At 45.9% G+C, this 16,544-nt stretch overlaps 1 protein-coding gene across 3 annotated transcripts in view; it reads left to right on the top strand.

The window, feature by feature from the left end:
* The window catches only part of PAK5 (p21 (RAC1) activated kinase 5), a 199,234-nt gene that overhangs the window by 37,152 nt on the left and 145,538 nt on the right, over positions 1–16,544 (top strand). Inside the window, exon 1 of one of the 3 annotated variants that reach the window (XM_075596029.1) lies at positions 3,079–3,319. The exons of the other annotated variants lie outside the window; for them this stretch is intronic. Coding sequence (XP_075452144.1) covers positions 3,304–3,319 — 16 coding nt within the window. The 5' untranslated portion in view covers positions 3,079–3,303. Of the gene's footprint in view, positions 1–3,078; positions 3,320–16,544 lie in introns of those variants that run through there. 3 annotated transcript variants of the gene reach the window in all.

The following is a 16,544-nucleotide window of genomic DNA, read 5'->3' as shown; positions in this document are numbered from 1 at the left end:
ATGGACACTTGGGTGGGAGAGGAGGGAGGGGGCCAGGGACACTTGGGTGGGAGAGGAGGGAGGGGGCCAGGGACACTTGGGTGGGAGAGGAGGGAGGGGGCCAGGGACACTTGGGTGAGAGAGGAGGGAGGGGGCCAGGGACACTTGGGTGAGAGAGGAGGGAAGGGGCCAGGGACACTTGGGTGGGAGAGGAGGGAGGGGGCCAGGGACACTTGGGTGGGAGAGGAGGGAGGGGGCCAGGGACACTTGGGTGGGTGGGAGGGGGCCAGGGACACTTGGGTGGGTGGGAGGGGGGGCAGGGACACTTGGGTGGGAGAGGAGGGACTGGGTGGGGTGACTTACCTTGCGCCGGACGCTTTCCCCTGCTGCCCCCGATATCCCCTGCTGCCCGGGACGGGAGGTGGGCTTGGGGGCACGGGAGGTGGGCTCGGGAAGTTGGCCGCAGTAGGAGCTTGTACTTCCACCCTGCCCCATGTAACGTGCGGGCTGCAGAGGAGCTGGTACTTTCTTCTCCGTCCCACGTTGTGAGCGGGGGGGAGGAGGGGAGCGGGGGGGAGGATGGGAGCGGGCCCTGCTTGCCCTGCGCAAGCGCGCGGGACCGCGGGGGGAATCGCCGCCATTTTTTTTAACTTGAGCGTGGGGGGACGGGAGACACCGCGCGACCCGGCAATGTTGGTGCCGTGGCCCGGTGCCGGGTCGCGACCCACCATTTGGGAAACGCTGCTGTATATGAAAAAAATGGGGCGAGATGAACCGTCTTGAATTGCTTCTTTAAAGCATTGCTTTGCTTTATCATCCAGCGCTGAATTGGTTAAGCAATACTATATGGTGATCATTCCTAGATCTGTCTCAGCATCTCCCCTCATGAAATCCCTCTCCTGGCTTCCGATCAAATCCCGCATCTCACACTCCATTCTTCTCCTCACTTTTAAAGCTTTACACTCTTCTGCTCCTCCTTACATCTCAGCCCTAATTTCTCGTTATGCACCATCCAGACTCTTGCGTTCTTCTCAAGGATGTCTTCTTTCTACCCCCTTTGTATCTAAAGCCCTCTCCCACCTTAAACCTTTTTCACTGACTGCCCCACACCTCTGGAATGCCCTTCCCCTCAGTACCCAACTAGCACCCGCTTATCCACCTTTAAGACCCACCTTAAGACACACTTGCTTAAAGAAGCATATGAATAGCACTGTGGATATTCTGAACACATGATACATTAAAGCTTGGCCCCCTGCAGATGCACTTACCAGAACTCCCTCCTCCTGTCTCTGTACGTTCTCCCTACCTACCAATTAGACTGTAAGCTCCTAGGGGCAGGGACTCCTCTTCCTTAATGTTACTTTTATGTCTAAAGCACTTATTCCCATGATCTGTTATTTATATTATCTGTTATTTATTTGATTACCACATGTATTACTACTGCGAAGCGCTATGTACATTAATGGCGCTATATAAATAAAGACATACATTAAAATACAATGGTGAAATGAATGATGCATTTCCCATTTGGCTCAACTTTTCTGCACAAATTGCCTTTTCTATTCCCTTCTTTACCTGTGTGGAGAAATCCTTCAGTAATTTTCTGATTTGATGACATTTTAACCTAGAAACTGCATTTGTTGGGGGCACTTGGAAATGGCCACCATTGGAATTGTCTGGAAACGGTCTGGGTCACTGTGTGATAAGAGCTGCACCCTTCCTCCCTCGGTTAGGAATGGGTAGAATAGCCCCATCTAAGGAACAGGTGAAGCCTTTTTAAAAACTTTTTTTTTAAGAATGGGAGATTTAAAATACACAATTGTATGATGCATCGACTTGAATGTGAAGGGGGGCAGGGGTACAGGACAATACAGCATAAGCAAATTGGAACTTTTAAATGGACCAATTCAGTGTACCTTTATTTATATAGCGCCATTCATGTACATAACGCTTCACAGCAGTAATTCACGTGACATAATAATATAACATATAATGGGAATAAGTGGTTCAGGCATAAAAGTAACATTGGGAAAAGGAGTCCCTGTCCCAAAGAGCTTACAATCAAAGTCATATCTTCACAAGATTATTACACAATTAGTTAACACACATTTTATGATTTTGGTCATTAAAATGTGATAAATGTACCGGATATTTTTATTTAATTTTTTTACCAGATGTGTTATTAACACTATTTTAACCGAGTGTAATGACTCAAGGCCAATGTGTGATCTAAAATACCACTGAGCGCAGCTGGAAAGTCACTGCTACTGAAAGGCTACCTGATAAAGGAGGGGATGCAGCAGCGTTTCTTTTTATAGAAAGGATGAAATGAAGAGCTTGGCACTTGGCAAGTACTTGTCAAATGTATTTATACACTGGTTCTGCTTTCCATGTGACTTTGAAAGCAGCAGTTAGTCTAGCACATTCACAAAATGTGCTCCATGTTTAATGTGCCCCCTGTGTCATATTTTTGCCCCCCTTTCAATTTCTAAGTCCTTGACATCCGAATCTAAAATAAATGACCCAACCTGCCACTTCAAATATGCTCATGGAAACCTACAATGGTTTAGTATTAAGTGTATGTTGCGTTATACTGTCCACAGCATACAGTATGAACGCCTAGTAAACATGAGCTTTTCCGATACAAAGGAAAGCACCAAAGCTAAGTTGCATGTTATATGAGCGTTTTATTATTTATACTACCTGTATGTAAGCATTAATCTTTGGAGGCACCACAATAGCAATTTAGTTGCTAAAAAAAAGTGGTTTCCATGGGCTTTTCCATGTTATTTAACAGGGAACCTGGCAAGTATTTTTTACGAATGGACTGAAGACCAATTATACATGAAGTGGCTAGTAAGGATTCATATTTGTTGTCTAATAGGAATGCCTATCAATTCTACACGTCTGGTGTGATAGGGATGGGCAGTGTAGGGAAGCGTTATGTCACTGAGCAGGAAACCATGAAAACTCCATCTCCAGAACAGCTGACTGGGGATGGAATTCAACAATGATCCAGTTACAGCTCACTATCAGATACGCAGTGGAGAAGGCTGCCTATGACTCACTATGCCTGAATGTATCTGCTGGCGTATGCAGTTTTATTGGAATCTCCATTGGGAGTTGGTAGACAGTTCATTTAACCCCAATATGAGCATCCTAATGAACTGTTTTCTGTTTGCAGAAATGTAAGATATATATAATTTTTGAACTATAATAATAACACACAGGGGTGTCAAAGAATAGATTTTTTTTTTCGTGGTTATTTAAAAGGAAGATTTAAAAAAAAATTTTTTTAATCCTTTTGAAAATCCTTCTGGAAAGATGAATAACCTTAATGGTAAGTACAGTAACCCCAAGTTTACAAACATTTAGAATGATTCCTTGCAGTTATGAGCCTTTATATAGTGTGGGATGTAAAAGTTGAGGTGAATATGAAAATCTGTTTTCTATTTTATGAATGGAAGAATTTTTATGAACTAAAATAATGAAATATAAGTTTAAAGCGATGGGGAGCATGAAACCTGTTTTATTAATAAATGATGACTGAATCCATGTTTCTGCGAAGGATTTCCAAAATGGGTAGAGTCAAAGAAGTGAAGCACTAAGCATTCCTTGAAATAATTTGTTTAATTGCAGAGACAAAATGATGAGTTGACCTATAAGATCGTGAAAATGTTGATTTTAAGAAACATAACTTTCCCCATGTTGCATCAAGCTGTAAATCTAAGCAGTGCACTTTGTGCATTCACATACAGCAATACATTATGTATTCACATACCGTATGTTGTCCTTTTTTCAGGGTTCTCCTAATATTTGGGCTTTCAGTGTAAAATAAAGCAGCAGGAATGTCTTGCGTCTATATCCCAGTTTGTTTCTTAACTGATGATTTTGGAAAGTGCAGTAGTGCTTGCTGCGTCAATCACACCTCTGTAGAATAGAGTGGAAATATGCGCATTATAGGAATCACTAGAGATGTGTAAACTTTTCACCTAAGTTTGCAAAACTTGCCGTTTTGAGAGAGAGAGATCGAGAGAGAGAGAGATCGAGAGAGAGAGAGATCGATCCTATTTAGTAGAGTATCCATTGACTTATGTACCTCCAAAAACACAACACGTGGAGACAGACCTGTGAACACAGGTACCTGGGAAATAACCTATGTTGAATATGCAAAGTACTGTATATTGAGATTATTTAAATGAGCACATATCCCAGTTATCTCGGGTGTGTGTACTATGTGCTGTATAGATGAGTGTTTGGAATGTTATATGTCAATGGGTACTGTACTAAATATATGTATATTTCACACACTTCCTACCCTCTTTCTCACCCCCTGCCATATATTTCAGGGTATATTCTTACAGGTTCTTTTGTATGAAATTTAGAATTTTGTTTCGACTTGAAATGGCAGCATCCGTAAAAAAGGTTTGTTTAAGCAAAAGAAAGATCACATATCTCTAGAAAAAAATACTCTGACACATTTCGTAAAGATAGCACTCGCAGAATAAAACCTGTCAGAGTATTTTTTTTCTGGAGATATGTGATCTTTCTTTTGCATAAATAAACCTTTTTTACGGATTACGTCCAGCACATCTTATTTACCGTGCTTGCAGTACACCGCCATTGCTGCCAATTCTGGTTTACCTATGCATCGGCTGGAGCACGCTCAGAACGGGACTGGCTTTTGCTGCATTGTGGACCAACACAGACATCTTTCAGCTGTGAGTTTTTTTTTTTTTTTAATATATTCAGCGTGTTGGTTTAGGGCAAGTGTGGGAAAGCAGGAACCTTTTGGGGGATGTGGGTTTGGGTTCGTTCTGCATCGTGGGACTCACCTGACAGTGAGCCCTCTGGTGTGCGGGGCTGTCCCTTCCCCCTTTTCTCCCCCTACCTGTGTTTTTTGTCCACACGTTTATAGGCTCTATAATTAAGCTAATTTTCGACTGCATTTATACATCCCAGGGATCTCAAGATAAGACATTTTTATATCACTTTTGTATGCTCTTTTTGTGAAGTATAATTATCTTCCTTTCTGTAGCCTAGAGCCGTGGACACAAGACTGTTCCCACACCCCACTGTCTTCCTATTTCAGTACAGGTGGTTCAATCAGTTCCTGCTTCAGCACAGGTGGCTCAATCAGAGTCGAAGACTGAGCCTCTGATTGAGCCCCCTGTGGTGGAGATGGAATATCCTAAAACCTGACCTATTGGGGGTGGGGGGGGGGTGAGGGGAAAGGGGGCTTGAGGAGTGGCGTTGAGCACCCCATGGCTAGTGAGCAGCTACAGCACGCATCATACCTAATCAATGTGGCAGAGCTGTCCGTTATGAGCTACACTGCTCTAGTTGAAAGAAGCATATTTTCGGACACAGATGTTTTTAAAGAGACTGAGACACTTTGAAAGTTTTAAATGTTCTTATCAAAGTTGGTGCTGGAGAGATTATGATTATAGTGTCAAGTGCAGTCAGTATTTTGTATATAAATATAGCTAATCAGGACAGCGCTCTGGCTCTCTTTTGCCATCTTTCAGGAAGACCACAATTGTCATAGCCATGGGTTGTACTCTCTTCCCTTGCACTTACTCCGAAAAATGTATAAATCAATTGACGGCATTTAATGATATTTAATGTATTTTTCTCTGTCTGGTTTTGTACATCTGGACAGCGATTATTTTATCAGCATAAGATTGTATTAAATAAGTACATATTTTGCCTTTAATCAACCAGTGGCCCATATTTATTAAGCAGTCTTCTACCATGAGGCACCTTCCAACACTGGAAGATACATTTTACAGCTCATCCACATGGTAATTTCATGTACTGGATGGTGTTTTATGGCATAGCACTGTTTAGTAAGTATGGCCCATTATGCTTTGCAATTCCCAGTGATAGTTTGCAATAACTCCAGGAAAAGTTATAATTTAACTAGTTACATGATTAACCATGAATTATTAATGTGTTCACATCTGTGATTTGAGATAAAAAAACCACCCTAGAACAGTTTGTAAACACAACACAATTACATACTGTAAAATGGACACATTTAGTTTGAAACTGAGATTCCCATAACCCCTCCCCTGCCCCCCACCCCAGGTGCCTCAAATGCATCTTCTATGTTCTTCATTGAAGGCAAGTGATTTTCTGTAGAACCTATAAACAACAAGTAATGTTTGAATTACAATTTTCACTGCAAGACACATAAATGAAAGGTAATATGCATATATAATACATGTTATTTGTTAATGTTAATATACAGCTTTGGACATGTGTAGTCAGTAATGGCACTTAATGAAAAGTGTAAGATGCATGCTATAAAATATGGCATAGTATGACTGTGTTAAGGAGGTAAATGAGTGATAGATTATATTCTCAGAACCACATTGAAATCATGCCCAGTTTTGTGCTGCCAAGAACATAATTGAGCTTTCATGGATTACCACAAATAGGGTGATCACGAGTTTGGGTTTCTGCCAGTTTGACCTGTGCTTTCTTTTGTTATTGTGTCCTCCCCAAATTGTATTACTCCCATACAAAAAGTAGAAAAATCGCTCTCACACAAACAAATGGACGTTGATATGTCTAAACCTGAATTTTACTAATGTGTAAGATCCAACACCAACAAACAAGCGAATAAGGCTACGCGTATAGTGCCGGCAACGCCAGGCTACGGTCGCTGGAAAAATAAAATTGAGATGACTTCCAGCGATCACGACCAAGCCGTCGCGTCGCGCTTCCTACGGCGGCAAAGAGTTTGTTTTGACGCAACGTCGTTGGCGCCAGCACTATAAGCACAGCCTAAGAGGTTATCACAATTACATCATTTAGGGGTTTCCCAACACTTCACCAGTATGTACTGCTTTTTTACAATACATTTAATAAATGATATAGATTCCTAAGGAGATAGCTTAGTTATGTTGATTACTGAGATTATTTTGGTAGTTATCAATTGTGGTGGCTCATGGCTGCTTGCCTTAAGTATATCAGGCCAATCAATTACAATTAAGTTTTTTTTGTTTTTTTTACATAATTCGTCTTCCTCTTATTGTATTTCTCAAACTCAAGTACAATGCATTCATATTTTTGACATAAAACAATTCTCATATAAAAACAAAGGCATTTAGAAGCAAAAAAACAAATTGTAGGACTTGTAGAAGTCCCAACACTGGTGATTATCATGATTGCTGTCTTTAATAACCACATCTGGTAGTAATTATAGACTTATAGTATGACAACCTACATCGCACTGCATATATTACAATAGTACCATGAATCTCTGCACAAAGAGTTTATCTGCTCAATCTTTTTCATTCACAAAGTTAACCTTTGTTTGGGATTATACATACAGTATAGTATTACGTGTAGTGTAACTGGATTAAGTTATAGATGTGCCTGATACCAGTTGTCACTGTAGTGGTAATCAACATCTCTCTCTCTCTCTCCCTCTCTCTCCCCCTCTCTCCCCCCTCTCTCCCCCCCTCTCTCTCCCCCTCTCTCTCCCACTCTCTCTCCCCCTCTCTCTCCCCCTCCCTCTCTCTCCCCCTCCCTCTCTCTCCCCCTCTCTCTCTTCCCCCTCTCTCTTCCCCCTCTCTCTCCCCCCTCTCTCTCCCCCCCTCCCCCCCCCTCTCCTTAGCCCCAGATTTTCCAAATCAAGTTTATCACCAACATGACCTGGGTACATGCTGCAAACATTTCAGTGACATTTCTGCAGAGGCTAATGGCCCATCGGATTAACACAGCAGGGGTCCCATTCAGTTTGAATGGTACAGCTAGGGAACCCCGCTGTTAATCCGATGGGCCATTAGTCTGTCTGCAGAAATGTCACTGAAATGTTGCAGCATGTACCCAGCATGTACCTGGGTTTTGTTGGTGAGTGCCCCAGATTTGTTTTAGAATACTCGTCGGCACTACAGTATATATATATATATATATATATATATATATATATATATATATATATATATACGTATTGTATTGTACAGTATGTCTTTATTTATATATTAAATATACATAGCGCTTCACAGTAGTAATACATGCTGTAATCATATAAGTAAGAAATAATATAAATAACAAGTCATGGGAATAAGTGCTTCAGACATAAGAGTAACATTAAGGAAGGGGAGTCCCTGCTCCGGAGAGCTTACAATCTAATTGGTAGGTAGGAGAATGTATAGAGACAGTAGGAGGGAATTCTAGTAAGTGAGTCTGCAGGGGCCAAGCTTTATGTATCATGTGTCCAGGATTATCCACAGTGCTATTCATATGCTTTTTTAAGCAACTGTGTCTTAAGGTGGATCTTAAAGGTGGATAGAGAGGGTGTTAGTTGGGTATTGAGGAGAAGGGCATTCCAGAGGTGCGGGGCAGTCAGTGAGAAAGGTTTAAGGCGGGAGAGGGCTTTAGATACAAAGGGGGTAGAAAGAAGACATCCTTCAGAAGAACGCAAGAGTCGGGATGGTGCATAGTGAGAAATTAGGGATGAGATGTAAGGAGGGGCAGAAGAGTGTAAAGCTTTAAAAGTGAGGAGGAGAATTGAGTGTGAGATGCGGGATTTGATTGGAAGCCAGGAGAGGGATTTCAGGAGGGGAGACGCGGAGACAGATTTAGGAAAGAGTAGAGTGATTCTGGCAGCAGCGTTTAGGATAGATTGTAGGGGAGACAGGTAAGAGGCAGGGAGGCCGGACAGCAGGAGGTTGCAGTAATCGAGACGGGAGATAATGAGGGCCTGTGTCAGAGTTTTAGCAGACGAGTAACAGAGGAAAGGGCATATCTTTGTGATATTGCGGAGGAAAAGGCGACATGTTTTAGAAACGTTTTGAATGAGAGAGAGGAATCCAGTGTGACCCCTAGGCAGCGTGCTTGGGCTACTGGGTGAATGATCGTATTTCCAACAGTAATGTGGAAGGAGGTAGTAGGGCCAGGTTTGGGAGGAAGTATAAGGAGCTCTGTTTTTGCCATGTTTATTGTCAGTCGGCGGATGGCCATCCAGGATGATATTCCAGAGAGACATTCAGAAACTTTGGTCTGTATAGCAGGTGTAAGGTCAGGGGTTGAAAGGTAAATATCTTTAATAGCCTTTGAATCTGACACAGCATGCAAGACAGACTCACTTAAACTAAAACTGTACCATCCTAGAGTATAGTCTGTAATCAGTCCGTAGTTTACATTATAAATAGAACTAATAAGGATAGCATCTCATCCTCATGTCCATCTTTTATTTGGTCATGTGTTGTACATTTTCCCCTTTATTTTAGGCACTCGGTTGTTGTTCACCATATTTTGCAGATACCCTTTGTCTAAGGTTCTACCCGCATTGATATTCAAGTTTAGGGTTATTTTGCTTATTTCTTGTATGGGGACTTGTTTTCCCTATTAACTGCATCCAGTAAAATGATTTACAGTGCGTTAGTCAAACACAACAGGCTTATCTGGGTATCTGCACCTTGTTTTAGGATCCACTTTAATCAAATATATTGAGTTGGATTGAACTGGCCAGCAGATGATGAAAGTAGATATCTAGTAATCATTCACTATGCATTGATTTTCAGAAGACATGCTACAAACAAACATGTAGCACATTATCTCACCTTGTGGTGTGGGCTTGGGTACATAAGCACAGCCCCATTTAGCGAGGTATATGTTTAATGGTAGTGCTTTCAAAAATAATACCTTGATCAATGCGACTGTCCGCTAAAAAATAACTTATTTACAATTATGTGATGAAGACGCAGAAATGAACCATAATTTATTTTTCACAATCTTTTTCCTTTATTGGTTGCAGATAGAAAGAAAAAAAAATATACTAGTACATTGTGATATGTCTACATAACATGCACAATAACATTGTTGCGTCCAATAAAGCATTTTCCATTTTTGTTGGAAAAGGGGAGGGGGGGAGAGGGGAGGACTTACTGAAGGGGGGGAGGGAAATTGACAGACTGATGGGAAGGGGTAGTGGGGGACAGGGGCATTGGGAGGCAGGAAGAGAGGGGAGGGGGGAGAGGGCGGCCTGACGCAGTCGGCTCTTCATTGGAAGGTAGGGCCTCTACGGTCGATCCAGGGCCCCCAGGTGTCGTAAAACTGGGGGGTTTTCTGATTAAGCATGGCCGTTAATTTTTCCATCATCATGACTGTGTGGATTCTTTTAATGACTGTGTTTTGTGAGGGGGCTTTTACTCGTTTCTACGCAGCCTCAATGGAGCACCTTGCGGCCATTAGAAGGGCTGAGATAAGTCTAGTTAAGGGGGCGGGTAGACCTTCAACCCGCTTTCCCAACAGAAAGGTCAGAGGGTCCAGGGGAATCTCCAGCCCGAGGTGTCACATAGTAATTTCTGGATCTTAGACCAGAACCCCTGGATCTCCGGGCATGACCACCAAATATGGGCCATGTCTCCTCTTTGACCACATCCTCTCCAGCACAGGTCTGGGGTGCCGGGGAAGATCTGGCTCAGTCTACTCAAGGTTAGGTACCATTGGAATAAAACTTTGTAAATATTTTCCTTAGTGATTGTACAGATTTGAGGTCTTGGAGGCTGCCTCCCAGATGTCCTTCCAGTCTTCTATATCTAGCTACAGGTTGAGGTCCGCACACCACTTTTGCATATATGCGTGGGTTGAGTTCTCCATTGTTGACCCTAGCCCCCTATATATCTCAGAGATCAAGCCCTTCTGGTAATAGCCTTTGACCATAATTTATTTTTAAACTTATTCTGGTTTAAAATATTGTTTCTGAAAAATAAAAAGCACAGCTGTGAGTCTGCTGTTGGCTGTGGAAATAGTAAGTACTAACCTTGTTAATGAAAGTCTGAAGAAGAACAAAGTTCTTGGACTTTGCACGTTGTCCTTTATCAAACTATGTAAGAACCACAGGTTTGAGCAGGCAGCATTGCACTTCCATGGCCTGCTTTTTCTTTCACTTAACTATGTTTCATTTTAAGACCACATGATAATCAGAAATAGTGTGTACTAAAGTAATGTATTTCCTTGCATGCACTATTTGGCATTAGCTTAGTAATTGTAGTAACTAAGCGCGGTATGGATTTATCATAATCTATAAAACAATAGTGCTTACCCTGTAAAACATGACATCCAGCTAATGACCCCGTATTCCTTTTATGATGTGAGCTATACTTAGTAATATATTAATTATATTATATATTTTTTATAACTTAAATTTTTATTAGTTTTCACAATGTTACAATACATGCGTACATACAATATTTGTAATGATTTTCAACATTGAACAAACACCATGTAACTCCCATTTTCTAGTGGAATAATAATACATCATAACACTCCCTCTACATGCTTCTTTTCCTTGGGTCACCGCCTCACCTTGTATCTCACCTTGTATACGATCATCTGTATTCCTACTCGGGTCGCTTAGATTAACTACAATCTAACCCAAGCCCCTCCTTCCGCCTCCTACATCAAAGGAGAACGCACTTGCCACTATTAGAGCCAGATTGTGGACCTGTCCACCCCAGGATGTCTGTTTGGTCTAGCCACGGTGTCCAGACTTTTAGGTAATTTTTGCCAGTATCGTCTAGGAGACTTGTCAATTTCTCCATCTGGCAGGTATGCCAAATTCTGTTCCGAATTTTGGGGATTACTGGGATTTCGTTTTGTTTCCATAATGCTGCGATCTATATATTAATTATATTAATAGTAATATTAGCACTATATAATATACATGCATGCATCTTGCCATTAGTAAATACTTTATGGCACTGTTCAATATAGCAAATATGAGCAAAGTTGTTTTCCCTTTTGTCAGAAAAATGTAAACCCTATTAATTTGAAAGCATATTGAATAGCAATCAATGTGATATTAATTATATTAATACCTGGGAATGTAAATCCATGCAGATAAAGTATCTTAATTGATCAACTAGCTGAGAGACCCGGCGTTGCCCGTGAGTTAAATTTCCCGCTAGGAAAAGGGGGGGACGGGGACAGTGGACAAGAGGGACGGGGACAGTGGACAGGAGGGACGGGGACAGTGGACAGGAAGGGACGGGGACAGTGGACAGGAGGGGACGGGGACAGTGGACAGGAGGGGACAGTGGACAGGAGGGGACGGGGACAGTGGACAGGAGGGGGACGGGGACAGTGGACAGGAGGGGGGACGGGGACAGTGGACAGGAGGGGGGACGGGGGACAGTGGACAGGAGGGGGATGGGGGACAGTGGACAGGAGGGGGAATGGGACAGTGGACAGGAGGGGGGATGGGACAGTGGACAGGAGGGGGGATGGGACAGTGGACAGGAGGGGGGACGGGGACAGTGGACAGGAGGGGGGACGGGACAGTGGACAGGAGGGGGGACGGGACAGTGGACAGGAGGGGGGACGGGACAGTGGACAGGAGGGGGGACGGGACAGTGGACAGGAGGGGGGACGGGACAGTGGACAGGAGGGGGGACGGACAGTGGACAGGAGGGGGACGGGGACGAGACAGTGGACAGGAGGGGGACGGGGACGAGACAGTGGACAGGAGGGGGACGGGGACGAGACAGTGGACAGGAGGGGGGACGGGGACGAGACAGTGGACAGGAGGGGGACGGGGACGAGACAGTGGACAGGAGGGGGACGGGACAGTGGACAGGAGGGGGACGGGACAGTGGACAGGAGGGGGACGGGACAGTGGACAGGAGGGGGACGGGACAGTGGACAGGAGGGGGACGGGACAGTGGACAGGAGGGGGACGGGACAGTGGACAGGAGGGGGACGGGACAGTGGACAGGAGGGGGGTGACAGTGGACAGGAGGGGGGTGACAGTGGACAGGAGGGGGGGTGACAGTGGACAGGAGGGGGGGTGACAGTGGACAGGAGGGGGGTGACAGTGGACAGGAGGGGGGGTGACAGTGGACAGGAGGGGGGGGAGAGTGGACAGGAGGGGGGTGAGAGTGGACAGGAGGGGGGTGAGAGTGGACAGGAGGGGGGTGAGAGTGGACAGGAGGGGGGGTGAGAGTGGACAGGAGGGGGGGTGAGAGTGGACAGGAGGGGGGGTGAGAGTGGACAGGAGGGGGGGTGAGAGTGACAGGAGGGGGGGGTGAGAGTGGACAGGAGGGGGGGTGAGAGTGGACAGGAGGGGGGGTGAGAGTGGACAGGAGGGGGGTGAGAGTGGACAGGAGGGGGGGTGAGAGTGGACAGGAGGGGGGGACAGTGGACAGAGTGGCAGGGACAGAGGGGGGGACAGTGGACAGGAGGGGGGGGGGACAGTGGACAGGAGGGGGGGGACAGTGGACAGGAGGGGGGGGGGGACAGTGGACAGGAGGGGGGGGGGACAGTGACAGGAGGGGGGGGGGGACAGTGGACAGGAGGGGGGGGGGGGGGGAGGGGGGGGGGGACAGTGGACAGGAGGGGGGGGGACAGTGGACAGGAGGGGGGGGGACAGTGGACAGGAGGGGGGGGCAGTGGACAGGAGGGGGGGGTGGGTTGCTTAAAATTTCCAGGTCCCTCCTCCCCACTCCCCCTGTATGTTTCTCCGCTCCCCCCCTCTCTCTCTGCTCCTGCCCCCCCCCCCCCATGCGTAGCTCCGGTCTCCACCCTACAGTGTCTGACACACACACACACACACACACACACACACACAACAGTGACACACACACACACACACACACAGTGACACACACACACACACACACACACACAGTGACACACACAGTGACACACACACACAGTGACACACACACACACAGTGACACACACACACACACACAGTGACACACACACACACACACACACACACACACACACACACACACACACACACACACACACACACACAGTGACACACACACACACACACACACACACACACACACACAGTGACACACACACACACACACACACACACACACACACACACACACACACAGTGACACACACACAGTGACTGACACACAGTGTCTGACACACACACAGTGTCACAGACACACACACACAGTGTCACCCCCCCCCCACACACACACAGTGTCACCGCCCCCCCACACACACACACACAGTGTCACACACACACAGTGTCACACACACACAGTGTCACACACACACACACAGTGTCACCCCCCCCCCCCCCCACACACACACACAGTGTCACCCCCCCCCCCACACACACACACAGTGTCACCCCCCCCACACACACACACACACACAGTGTCACCCCCCCCACACACACACACACACAGTGTCACACACAGTGTCACACACACACACACACAGTGTCACACACACACACAGTGACACACACACACAGTGACACACACACACAGTGACACACACACACACACACACAGTGACACACACACACACACACACAGTGACACACACACACACACACACACACACAGTGACACACACACACACACACACACACACGACACACACACACACACCACACACAGTGACTGACACACAGTGTCTGACACACACACAGTGACACAGGCACACACACACAGTGTCACCCCCCCCACACACACACACAGTGTCACCGCCCCCCCCCCCCACACACACACAGTGTCACACACACACAGTGTCACACACACACAGTGTCACACACACACACACAGTGTCACCCCCCCCCCCACACACACACACACAGTGTCACCCCCCCCCACACACACACAGTGTCACACACAGTGTCACACACACACACACACACACAGTGTCACACACACACACACACAGTGTGTCACACACACACACAGTGTCACACACACACACACGTCACCTCTCGTTCCGGCCGCCGCCATTTTAGTTACTCCGCAAGGGAGGAAGGGGGTCCTTCGGGCCGCCGCCATCTTAGACGCCGCGTGGCAGCTGCAGGCTGCCTGCCCACTGCCTGTCCCCCCGCCGGGAGGGAGGTGAGTGGAGCGCCGGGGGGAGGTGAGTGGAGCACCGGGAGGGAGGTGAGTGGAGCACCGGGGAGGGAGGTGAGTGGAGCACCGGGGAGGGAGGTGAGTGGAGCACCGGGGAGAAAGGTGAGTGGAGCACCGGGGAGGGAGGTGAGTGGAGCACCGGGGAGGGAGGTGAGTTGGAGCACCGGGGAGAGAGGTAAGTTGGAGCGCCGGGGATGGAGGGAGGTGAGTTGGAGCGCCGGGGAGGGAGGTGAGTGGAGCGCCGGGGAGGGAGGGAGGTGAGTGGAGCGCCGGGGAGGGGGGGAGGTGAGTGGAGCACCGGTGAGTGGGGAGGTGAGTGGAGCGCCGGGGAGGTGAGTGGAGGGAGGTGAGTGTGATGGGGGGGGGAGAGGACAGAGAGAGAGGTGTGTGTGTGTGGCCGAGGGGGAAGAGAGTGGCAGTTGGGTGACGTCAGACCCACCAATATGATTGGTCTTCAGCCTCTGGCCAATCAGATTCACCGCAGCTAGTACCAACCATTCGATTTTATATATTAAAGATATTGTCACGTACGGCGCATGTGACAAGAGTTAATGCACACAGCTGTCTAGCTGATCCAATCTTCACCTCGCAAGGTCCCTTAAATGAATAATATCTCCACTCAATCCGTCACATTTGTCACAAACGGCACACCAGTGAGCATCACTTATATATGTGACGAGGGTTCACAGTTACCTAGCTGGCTCACTTTTCTCTTACGCAAGGTACCTCAAATGAGTGATATCTACCCTCAGTCCTTCACAATATATATCTTAACTCGCCACCACCAAAGGGTTAAAACATTTACTTAGAGCTTTTGGTCTCTGTTTACGATGAAAACTGCACATAACATACAAAGATCTGTTGTAGAAAAAAAGTGTCCGAAAATTTTAACTCCCTACCAAGCGTGCCAGTGTTCAATCAGAGCCCAAAGTCATTACTTATTAAAGTTTAGATTAATATACAAAAAGTACAGTGCTTAGGTTACAGAAAAAAAAGATTACAAGAACCTCCAGTATAAAATGCAGACCGTTTCTTAAAATAAAAGGATCAAAAAAACAGAATATAACTTGCGTATAACATTGATCAGGTATTTTTCCTTAGTTGATATCTAATTCATAATCCCAGGTGCAGGATTTATATTCTAAAACCTAGTTCATTGCAACATACTTTGTGGTGTGTCCTACACCCACCCCTTTTCATCAATCAGCCCTCATGAAAGTTTTACAACTGAAGGGAAAAAACAAAACCTTTCTTTGAACTTTTAAACTTTGCCTCAATATACAAAATACTTCATAACTTTGTTTCTATAATACTTGGATAAACTCCACCTTAACTGTTGCGTCTGTGTACGTAATATGTACGCCTGGATATGAAACATGACACCTTAACTTCAACTTTTGCATGAGAACAGATATCTGTCCTTGCATCTCCTAATAATGAAGTGTTTGGCATCATTTGATTTGGGTAATCGCAACTGTTACAAATATATAGTCGTTATTCTTGTGAAACGCTGTCAGACCCAGGAAATTTCACATTTAGTAAACATACACACGTTTGGACTCTCATCTTTGCCCCCCCCCCCCCTTGATATTTCAGAGATCACCCAAAGAATGCCTTTCAAGGTGCATTTAAAAGGTTTCTGTTTATTTCCCTCTGTCAGGGAAGACTTGCGACGCCATTTCAATCCCACTTGTAAAC

This window comes from Ascaphus truei, chromosome 4 (genome assembly GCF_040206685.1).
Source record: "Ascaphus truei isolate aAscTru1 chromosome 4, aAscTru1.hap1, whole genome shotgun sequence".
Classification (NCBI taxonomy): domain Eukaryota; kingdom Metazoa; phylum Chordata; class Amphibia; order Anura; family Ascaphidae; genus Ascaphus; species Ascaphus truei.
Note: the sequence above shows the minus strand (reverse complement) of the source record. Positions and strands in the feature narration are given on the sequence as shown.